General features: G+C 34.4%; 1 protein-coding gene across 1 annotated transcript in view; it reads left to right on the forward strand.

The window, feature by feature from the left end:
* DOCK9 (dedicator of cytokinesis 9) overlaps nucleotides 1–11,260 on the forward strand; it is a 111,615-nt gene extending 100,355 nt beyond the window's left edge. Inside the window, 13 exon segments of the mRNA XM_032679239.1 lie at nucleotides 1,241–1,316; nucleotides 1,319–1,361; nucleotides 1,716–1,827; nucleotides 2,082–2,087; nucleotides 2,485–2,520; nucleotides 3,304–3,450; nucleotides 4,252–4,459; nucleotides 5,186–5,376; nucleotides 6,598–6,646; nucleotides 6,649–6,701; nucleotides 6,896–7,030; nucleotides 10,049–10,130; nucleotides 10,133–11,260. Of these exon segments, the coding sequence (XP_032535130.1) occupies nucleotides 1,241–1,316; nucleotides 1,319–1,361; nucleotides 1,716–1,827; nucleotides 2,082–2,087; nucleotides 2,485–2,520; nucleotides 3,304–3,450; nucleotides 4,252–4,459; nucleotides 5,186–5,376; nucleotides 6,598–6,646; nucleotides 6,649–6,701; nucleotides 6,896–7,030; nucleotides 10,049–10,130; nucleotides 10,133–10,170 (1,176 nt within the window). The 3' untranslated portion in view covers nucleotides 10,171–11,260.
* Nucleotides 11,261–11,487: the final 227 nt, after the last annotated feature.

Below are 11,487 nucleotides of genomic sequence, written 5' to 3' on the forward strand. Positions count from 1 at the left end.
TATTCTAACTTGCAGATGGGTAAAAGAAAGAGCCTCACAGGAATGCAGTATCCTCTCAAACTTGTACAAAAACAAGTGCAAAGCCTTGCACCTGCAGAAAAAAAAAAAGGCAAAAAATCAATATGGGCTGAGCAGCAGCTCTGCAGAAAGACCTGGAAGTTCTAGTGGACAAGGGGTTAAATGGGAATCATTGGTGTGGCTTTGTGGAAACAAAGGCCAACTCCCTGCTGTGCTGCATTGTATTAGAGGATTGAGTCAAGAAGTGGAGGGAAGTGGGGGTTTTCCCTTTTGCTCAGTAATCTTGTGTCTAGCGCTGACCCCCAAAAGTCAAGAAAGGTATCAACAAACTGGAAAAAATCCACCTCCTAAGGTGGTTAGTAGAAGAATCAGGCTGTTCCATTAAAAAGCAAGAGGCTGTTCTCACAGGTTACGAGGGAAACTGCTTGGATATATGGAATAAAACTCTTCCCATGAGAATGGATAAGCTTTGAAACAGGTGGCTCAGAAACGTTGTTCTTTTTCTCCCTTCTATGAGCTCTCCCACTTGAAGCTTTTGCTCTTTATGTGAAAACAAATTTTACTGCTTTGCTACACTTGGGTGCCCTCTGGTGTCTGAGTTAAGGCTCATGTCATAAAACAGTATGGACATCCCTTGTGGTCCAGCAGTGACACTGGTCTTTCAGTTCCCACCACTTGGTTGCTGAGGATGGAGATACTGGGGAGTCTGTGTGCCCCCCTTAATCACTGGGGGAAAGCAGGGGATGTTTTAAGCTCTGTTGCAGCACACAGATAAGGGTAGCATTTTTTCAGTCTAATTTATGCTTTCAGTATTAAACTTGACTTTTCATAGTGATGTCTTTATGCTGTCTTAGTTCTCTGCCAAAGGGAGGCAATGGAATAGAGTAGCATTAGATCCTTTCTAAGGACAAAAGGAGTTACTTCCAGCTTCTGGCTTCACCTCTGTGATGTAAGAATGGTACAAGAAGGTCTAAAGAGTATCTAAATGAAAAATGCTGTTTGTGATAAATATAAAGATTACGTATGTACACTCAAACCCTTCTGTCTTGTTTTGTTTCCTTTGCAACTTTTGATGGCCAAAATAATTTAAATCACTATGTGTAGATAATTATTGTGAGGCAAGATCTCCCTTTTTGCTGGGAATAACTTTGATATAATTATTTGCTGTGCTTCTCATGAGTACTGAATTGGTTTACATTTTCAAATGTGTATCCAAATATAGGATGTGCTGATGGAATTGTTGGAGCAGTGTGCTGATGGACTCTGGAAGGCAGAACGCTATGAACTCATTGCTGATATATTAAACTTATAATTCCCATTTATGAAAAACGGAGAGATTTGAGGTACTAAATTCATCATAAGTAATATCTATGGAAGAAAAAAACCCTGAATTTCTAGTCATAACTGCACGATGCATTGGACATCACAGAACAAGAGTATTAAAATTGTAACTGAAATTTAAATGTGTTGAAATTTTTGTTTTCTTTTTAATAATTAAAAATGTTTTTCTTTAAGTATAAATAATTAAAAGTTAATCTTGCATATTGTCATTTTAATACAAGTGCTAAACCTATTACTGCCGTTCATTAAAACAATGGTTTTAGTTGTTACTAACTACAAGGACATTATTTATTGTTGTTTTAAGGTAGCAAAGTTCTTCTTTATTCTTTTACCGTGTTGTTGTTTTGTTTTTAGAGGCTTGCTCATTTATATGACACTCTTCATCGAGCATACAGTAAAGTTACAGAAGTTATGCATACAGGCAAGAGACTGCTGGGAACTTATTTCAGGGTAGCATTCTTTGGACAAGTGAGTATAACTTACTTTCATTTGTCTGCTCTGTACAGTAAGAAAAACCTGAATTTATTTTACAAGGTATGCTGTTTCATCTTCTGTATTGATACCATGACATAAAAAGCACAAGAAGTGTGTTCTGTAGGAAATACTTGAACGCCATCGGTAATTTATTTAAAACATGTATCAATTCCGATAAAATTCTTATTATTTTCCTCAGTAAATTTTTTGCCTTTTTTCCTTTCTCTTCTTTTATTTACTACCTTAAGGCAGCGGTAAGTTTTCTATAATGTCAGTTCTTAGCAATGTATTGATTTAATGTCTGTAGTGCTACAGTGTGGTTTGCAAGGCTGCTTCTTAGATTGGTATGCATTAATAGCCATTGCAATTCAAAAATAACATTAAGTTCCATTTAGAGAGCAGATCACTCTTTTCTATGCATCAATATTGCATGCTTCAAACCAAAGTTCTGGCTGTGTATTGGACAGCTTCGTGTCCTCTAATATATGTCTAGAATGCCTCTGTATCTGTATGGTATCACGCAGTATCAAATAATACACTTTCTACGTGCGTAGCCCAGTTGCTTAGTTGTTCAGCTGAGCATGGAGAATTGTAAAATACTCTGAGCAGTATAACTTCACATGTATTCTGTTGTCTTTTATAACTTTATAGCAATACCAGTTTACAGACAGTGAAACAGATGTTGAGGTAATTACAGTAACCGCTTACAAAGCAAGCAATGCAGTAAAAACTACTGCATTTCACCTTAGTTTGGTGTGGGTATTTTTGTCAATCTAGCCTGTGTTTATACATGATATGTTGTGCTTTTCTATTTTGTCTGTTTCGCTTATGACAAAAATATTTATTTTCTGGTTTCAAACATGAACTCAGACATGGCTTGTTGTTTTAAACCAATGACCTGTTTCACTTTCCATGTACTCTATTGTGCATTTAGTTACAGGTTTAAAACCTTATGTAATAAAATAAAGAAGTATATACCAATATAGTACAACATAAAATTAAGATATTTGCGTAATTAAATTTTTTTTTGGAATTAATTTTTTGTTACTACACAAGGAAAATTTTTTTTATGTAAACTGTTGCCAAAATACTCACTTATGAATCAGATAGTGCTGTTGGGCAAGATTTCTGTTTTGGTGAGTGAAACAGTGCTGCAAGTTCACTTTAAATAAAGTGAAGGAACTTATCTCAAGGCTTGGCACACCATAAGATTGCAACAAACTTTAAAAAAATTAAATTCTGTGTTTCCATTACTTTCACTCATGTTGTAGCAGAGACTTACATTTTTCTGTTGTTTTTTTTGTTCTCTTAAGAAAAATTTTTACTTAGATTTTAATTTCTCTTTATTTACATGTGCTTGAATACTGATGTTATATGTTTATATTTCCTTTGAACCACACACATTATGTCCACCTCAATCGTTGCCCTAAGTGTTTTTCCCCAAGATTTTGATTACTTCATTTTTTACAGGGTTTCTTTGAGGATGAAGATGGAAAGGAATATATCTATAAAGAGCCTAAACTCACACCTCTTTCAGAAATTTCTCAAAGACTCCAAAAACTCTACTCCGACAAATTTGGATCTGAAAATGTCAAAATGATTCAGGATTCTGGAAAAGTATGATCTTTATTCTCTCTAAAAAATTCTAATATATTACTTTCACTAATTCACTTGAAATACTGTGGGATCACTGCCTCTTAGTCATTGACACACAAGCATACGTGTCTAAAAACTGCTATTTGAAAGGCATGACAGAAATATTATCTCCTAATAAGCTTGCCTTTTAGAACAACCAAAAAGCTTAATTTCTGTAGTGTTACCTCTCAAAACAATAATTGTATATTAGAACAAGTTTGGATTATGATCATATTCTGTGCTAACTTCAGCTATATTTCTTGCCCATTTGTGCACAGTCATTCTTTGGAAATTTTTCCCTTTTTGCAGCTCGGCCTTGGACTTTATGGTGATTTCTGCCTCAACCTCAGACTTTATTTTCTCTTATTATAATTTCCTGGCTCTTTTGTTTCTTTATTCTATCCGTAAGATCAAAACTTTCCGTGCCTCTTGGCCTGAGTGCAGCATTGGTGGGCATTTCAGTATTGGAACTTTAAAAGGAGAGGAGAACTTAATACAAGGACTAGGTTTAATGATAATGAGTGATTTAAAAAAACCCCAAAAAATAAACAAACCAAAACCAACAAAAAAATCCTCAATGTGTTGTAATGCATCTAGTTGCCTTGTCTTCCTAATAGTTGAAAGCTGAAAGCAGGAAACCCCTGTGAAGGCATGAAGATTTCCTGTATTTTCAATCATTTAAAGGTTAAGAGACCAAATTTAGTTTCTGAAAGTTGTGTAACTACTATTGAATCCCCTTTATTCACAATGTAGCTATTTGATTTTTTTTGTCCTGTTTTTAAGGTAAATCCTAAAGATTTAGATTCGAAATATGCATATATTCAAGTTACGCATGTAATTCCATACTTTGAAGAAAAGAGTTGCAAGAAAGAAAAACATTTTGAAAGGACTCATAACATTCGTCGCTTTATGTTTGAGATGCCTTTTACTCAAGCTGGTAAAAGACAAGGAGGAGTAGAAGAGCAGTGTAAGCGACGGACTATTTTGACAGGTACTGATTGAATGGAATGCTTTGATGGAAGCATTAAATGCATCAAATGGTCTAATTCTGTTCTGTATAGGTTTTTCCATTTCACTTAATGAAGTCCTTTATAGCTATCAGCTAAAATCCTTTTTATATTTTTAACCATAACTAGGTTTTTCAGATTGGTTTCTGCAATAGAGAATCCTCAAAATTATTATCTTTTTTTTCTTTAAGTTTCAAGAATTGTGAATCTGGAGTCTAGTTTTCCTGCTCTTAGAAAAAGACTGTTTTGTGTTTTGTCACTGTTAAGTGTGTTTCTATATTAATATAGTTGTAAAAACAAATAAGTGACTTTATAACATTAGCTGTCCATGGCCAGTACTTGTGAGGAAATAGAAAATACAGCTTTGCTATTTTTGATTCTTCTCTTCTTGAGATATGTGAATGATAAGCAATTCTTTTTACAGTTCTCATATGAATTAAGTTCCAATGGTTTATTTCTTTGTGGTTGTTTGTAGTAGTAATGACAATGATCCATCTTTGCTGTAATAAATGTAATTACATTTTCAGTGTTTTTTTCCCTGTACATTACTATTTCTAATTATGTAAGTTATAATATATGTTATTATAATAATAAGTTATTAAATTGGGCAACTAATTACATCAAAATGAGATTTTAGCATAAGATTGTCTCAAAACTCACCTTATTCAAAAACATTTTCCTAACTATAGTAAACTTGTTTCCGTCCATAGCTATACATTGTTTCCCATATGTGAAAAAGCGCATTCCAGTAATGTACCAGCACCATACTGATCTAAACCCAATTGAAGTAGCCATTGATGAAATGAGTAAAAAAGTTGCAGAACTCAGACAGCTTTGCTCTTCAACTGAAGTAGATATGATCAAATTGCAGCTGAAGCTACAGGGAAGTGTCAGTGTTCAGGTAAGACCTTTGCCATGCAGCTGTTTCATTTGCTTCTGTCCCTGAAAAATTATATAGGTAGCATTTTGTAATTAGTTGCTATTCTGTATGTTCCAGAACATCCTGAATTAGAAATATTCTCATTGTTTGCAGTTATTTCCTGAATAGGAAAAACACTAAAAGTGTGTCATATAAACACTGACCATAGACAGTTACATGACAGAATTAAGAGTCATCTCTGGAATCTGTTGCAGTCTGAGCCCCACCAGGTTTTGGTGTAAAGCTGAAACTACAACAAAATAGTGGATGAATAGGATGAATGAACATATTTGGCCTTGCTGTAGGTCTGCCCACAGTAGGTCCAACATATTTTGTTAAGATCCCTATCGAGATAGAGAGTGACAAAATATAGGAAGAAGTTAGTTGCAGAAAATCTCACTGTGCAACATTTCTTTTTGCCTAAGGCAAGCAAGAACTGAACATATAAAGAAATCATCAGACTCCCCAGAATAGGGTACATGGTTTTAAAAGCAGTAGTTTTAAAATGTTTTTTAAAAAACGTTTTTAAAACAACAGTTTTAACATGTACAAATCAATATGGTAAGGATCTTCAAAATGAAGTGACAAAAGTGCCGCTCTACTATTTTTAACTGATTCAAAACAAAGGAATTGTAAGCACAGTCATCTGCAATGAACAGTTTTCATGTTGAACAGAAAAGAGAAAAAAAACCAAGCCAAGGTTTCAGAATCAGCAAGTTGTCAGGCTAGTGTTTGGGGTGAGAAGGGAGGGGCTCTTACTGTTAATATAAAGGAATAATAGGGATGAGTCAGAACTCACTGAATCCACTTTTCATGTAGCTGCCATAAGAGTGCAATTAAACATCTATGAATTACTGCAGAATTTTCAACTTGGAAAACTGTTTTTAATAGATAAGCAGACCAAAGAGTATTAGATTTAGCTCATTTTCACACCCTAATTTCATAAGCAAAGGTGACAGATGGGCACTATCTGCAGTTACTTTGCTACATCACTGAAGTGGTTTCTTTGTGCCAGGACAGGTTAATACAGATTACTGGAGAGACCACTTCTGCTCTTATGTTTCAGCTCTAGCAGTTTTCTTGCAGCTTTTTTGAAATCAGTGTGTTCTCATAAGAAAATAAAATCTGATAGACATCTGCAGTACCTGTTATTGCTAAGACAATGTCAGATAACTGAGTATTTTTTAATTCTGTTCTTTTTAGGTTAATGCTGTCCCATTAGCATATGCAGATGCTTTCTTAGATGACACAAACCCAAAAGATATCCAGACCATAAAGTAAAGCTACTAAAGGAAGTTTTAGGTATGGTGTGGTAGGTTTGCCTTTTTTGGAGGTGGGAAAGGGAAGAAAAAGTTCTTTTCTTCTAGAACTCAACCATAAGAATTTTTTTAAACTTTTAACTTTTATAGTGTTCTGATTGCATTAAAACATACTTTGAACGACATTTAAAATCGATATTTTGGATTTGTGATTGAAAACTTCTTTATTTTCTCTAAATCAGGCATTTGTTGAAGCCTGTGCCATGCTCTGGGTGTAAATGAACGCTTATAAGGAAGACCGTTGGAGATATCAAGAAGAAATGAAGGCCAACTACAGAGAAATGGCAAAAGAGCTTTCTGAAATAATGCATGAACAAGTATGTGCTGAAATTAAGTTATACTACCATCATTCAGAATGTAACTATAATGTGAAAGCAGTAGGAGAAATGTATGTAGTGCTTTATACAAAGGATTGTTTCTTTTTTTTTTTGCTTTCTATCTGAGAATAAGCATGTCATGAAATTGTGGACCTTAATTTTTTTGTGTTTGTGAATTTTTTTGGCACCAGCCTGGTTTTTTGTAGGGCAAGGAAGACTGCAGTAAAGATAACCAAATTTACTTAATTAATATGTGTGGTTGCAGAGGTCTCTATTTGGTGACTCAAAAAGCTAATTTTATTCTGTACTTCCTGGTATCTGTAGGGGGATTTGTTCTGAAAGCTTAGCCCCTTTTTCATTAGATTTTGGAGATATAAACATTTACTTTTGCAACAGTTACATCTTTCAAGAGGTATTTCAATACATTTTCTTGAGGAAGCCCACTCCTGACAAGCTAAAGATATGGAGAAGGAGAACCAGAACTCTTGTGTAGTGAAACATAGGACCTTGCATCTGGGTTCTGTAGTAGAAATGTCTCCTGACTTCAAAGGCGAAGATATTACTTCCAGGAGGACAGGAAGGGCTGAAGTTTCATGCTTGATCCCTGCCTTCTTGACGTTTTTATTCATCATATTCAGCACTTAAGGTTCCTTGTCTTACATCCACTGTTACTTGTATAACCTTTCCCAGAGCCATAGAATAGTTCTTAACCCTCAAGACCTCCATTTCTGCCTCACAAGAAGTAACTGTGTTTTTCTGATAATATTTTACCTTTCAAACACAAATCTATGAGACTTCCTTAGATGTATGACCATAATAGAAACTTTTCTTAGTCTAAGAACCAATGCATCCTAGTCGCACAGTCAGGTGATAGAAGTAGGAGCTCTCAGTTTCTTTGTCTGTACAGAAAAACTGTAGGCTTTACTCAGAAATCAAACTGTACAGGAAAAGTCAAACTTAAGACCTACCTGAGACATTCAGTCTATCTGACATTTAAACACGCTGGTAATATTCCAGCTTTTTTTTTTTTTCAGGATTGCGTCATTTAGGTGTACCATGATTTTATCCATTTACTATTTTTTGACATCTCTAAATTACTCTATTATTATCTGAGAAATACTTGCTCAAAAATCTAGTCAACTTCATGGAATAACAGCTTATCTGCAGGATTATCTAAGAGAGTTTTGCCTTTATTCTACCCTTGCTTAGACAGTGTGCCAAACTTCTATGGCAATATGTTTCTGTTCAGAAATATGTCGCTTGTCTAAAGTTCACTTCACATGCTTTCTTGCTCTCTTTATTTCCTGACATGGTTTCCTCAGGTACTGTGCTATGAGTGGCTCTGTGATATGATATCATTATGGTGAAGCACATGAATATGGCAAGCACATAGGCTTTATTTCATTCTCTTATTTTGATATCCTATCACAGAGAAGAGCTTTGACAAAACTAACTCATTTTAACCACCAATGATAGAAAATATTGTGAAACAAAGTTTATAGGAAGTGATAACCATTTTTTCCAGAATTCGTGGTTGGGGTTCTTTTTTAATAAAAACCAGTATCTTTCACATATGCATGTAGAAGAAAACAGTTTTGAAAGATCCATGGAACAGAAAAAGAGATTGCTTAGCTGACAATAATGGGACAGTTGGACTATATTCAATGTGATTAATTGAAAAGCAGAACGCAGAGAGGGTTCTAGAAAGGAGGATAACTGATTGGAATCTGATTAAGATGAACAAAGTACTTGAGAGAATTAGACAGCTATACAGAATACCCCTTTGAAGAGAGAGGCAAGTGTTTTGGTCAAATAATTTGATGATAAAGGCAAGATTAGCATTCCTCCTGGCGTAGGAAAAAGTAAAGAATATGACATTTGTATACAAGAAAAAATACTTTGAACTCAGTGCTAGATTTGGATGTTTTAAAAGTGCTAAAGTGTATAAATTTCCGAAGATTGATGATAAGAAAAAGCATGTAATGCCTGAAATTTCAGGAGTAAATCACATTGCCCCTTCTTCTCTTTGTTTACTTTTAGAAAAACAGCTGATATATATATAGGGTGAGCACAATATCAAGTACATCACTGACTGCAGTATATACTATTAGCCTACCACTGTGTTCTTTTTATACAGATGTCTTAGTTGTAATAATTAAAACAGACAATGGGGTTTGATGGTTGGGGTTTGTTGAGTTTTGTGTTTGTTTTTCTTAAATTAGACTCCCCTGAAGTAGCTAATTCAAAAACTTCCCCTGAAGCTTAGAAACATCAGGTTCTTTCATTGAAACCTTGAAAGATGTCCACCTTTATGTGCCTACCTGTTGCTGATCTGGGAAAATAGCTTTACACAGGGTTTGTTCTAATGTCATTGATAAACCAGTAGCTGTATTGCAACACTGGGTTTTTAACAACTGCAAATTCTGTTATAAAATATAGGTAAAGAATCTTAACAGATTTTTCTTTTTTTTTCTCCTCTGCTGCTTGCCAATATGGTCAGATGGGATGGTAATTAGTTTTCTCTACTTCTGTTCTCTTAGTTGTCCTAATAATTCCTTTTTTTTTTTTACAATATTTCTTATCGTAGTATCAATTTGTTTATAGCTGGTAAGCATGAAGTCTTTCTGGTGCTTCAATAGCTTTTTGTAAGAAAGAAATGCTCAAATCATACTTCTAAGGTTAAGAAAGGAAAACCAAAGAAGAGCAGAAAGTGAGCTTGTTGTCACTGTGAATCTCCTTTTGAAAGTTAAAAGGAGGAATGAGAGAAACTATCTAAGCATCCTCTACAGAGGACAATGTAATATCTAAATTAGGAGAACTGATATTAGAGAAATAACTACTGCCCCTGCCTAGGAGAGGATGGCTGAATAGAGTAACCAGCCTTAAGAAGCTCTGTGCAATTGAGAAAGTACTGGGAGGTTGAGTTGATAAGCAGCACATCATGAAATTGATCAGCTGTCTTATAAATGCTTGTCTCATTTTGTAACAATTTTGTAAATACGTGTTTTTTATTTTAAGATTACTCCGGTTGAAGAAAAGGCCAGTGTCATGCCTAACTCACTACACATTTTCAACGCCATAAGTGGAACTCCAACAAGCACACAGTTCATGGGATGCCCAGTTCTTCTTCAGTTGCATGACTGTTTTGTAAAGGAAGTATGTTCGTTTCTTCGAAATTTGTGGATTGGCTTCATTGTGTGCAAACTCAGGATGATCTTGAAGCTAAATGTTGGGCACGTGCAAGCTGCATAATTCATATGAATGTTTGAGCACACTTAGCAATAGCAGTTACTGGTAATAGTCTTTTAGAATAAGGGAGGTGCACATATATTTTTAATGTTGCTGGTAAATTTAGAAGTGTTCACAATGTCATTGCAGAAGTGCGTGTTGGAAAATTATAAAGTTGAAGCTAGCTTCTGTTGTTCATTAGAAAGTATTATTAAAATGAATTGCACATTACAAAAAGTGTGTGGGATGTAATTTTGCAGATATGTACATTCAGGTGTTCTTTTTGTGTATGGCACATAGAGATTCCTAATACAAGAACTATTTGGGGCTTGACAGAGACCTAGTTTTTGGGGTTAATGGAACTGACAATAGTAGTTTTGTACCATTTGGCAAATTGTTGTGCTTTAATTTTATACCTTGTTGCATTTTGGAGGTATGTGAGCTTAAGTCTTACTAAACAACTAAATACAACCAAAGGTCTGTATTAATGAACACTGAATTATACTACAGTATCAATAGTAGTAAATTGTTATGTACATATTGTTTGTTATACAGTCCATACAGTCCTGTACATAAATGTATTACATGTTCTAATCATTTTTTAATATTCATAACCAGCCCTTACCATTCTGTTTTCAGTTTATTTGGAAATCTGCTCATTCTAAGTATATGCAGACTTTACAGTTCATTTATTCCTGGTATATAAATAAGTGCAATATAAAGATGTATACAGTCTTGCTATGTTAGGTTATATGCAGTTATTAAAAGAAAAAAACCTTTTTGCCAAAGCAATGGAGTATGTAATTGGTAATCATGGTTACTGTGGTAATGGTGGTATTATTTAAAGCTTTTTCCATATTCTTAGTCTTTTAAGACATTAATTTAGTAATTTTATATTGGGGGAAATAAAGGTTTTTAATTTTATTTAACTGGAAGCACTGTTCTGCTGTATTAAACATTCTGTATTACATCTATATTAAAGGGAAAAGGTAGTTACTTTTCTCACTGTGTGCTCTGGTTTTTAATTTAGATTTATGCCTGACATTTGTGAAATATGAAATCTTGATTAAAAAAAATGGCTTTTGCAACTTGAGTGTGAGATGAGGTGCAGACACTTCTAGGGTTTACTTCATATTCTTTGTCAATAAAGAGAATTTAGGTTATTAGTTGAGACATCAGTTTGAGTCCATCACATTTGACACAAGTAGAATTTTACCATAACTACAAGT

The sequence above is a fragment of the Chiroxiphia lanceolata genome, chromosome 2 (assembly GCF_009829145.1).
Source record: "Chiroxiphia lanceolata isolate bChiLan1 chromosome 2, bChiLan1.pri, whole genome shotgun sequence".
NCBI classification, from domain to species: domain Eukaryota; kingdom Metazoa; phylum Chordata; class Aves; order Passeriformes; family Pipridae; genus Chiroxiphia; species Chiroxiphia lanceolata.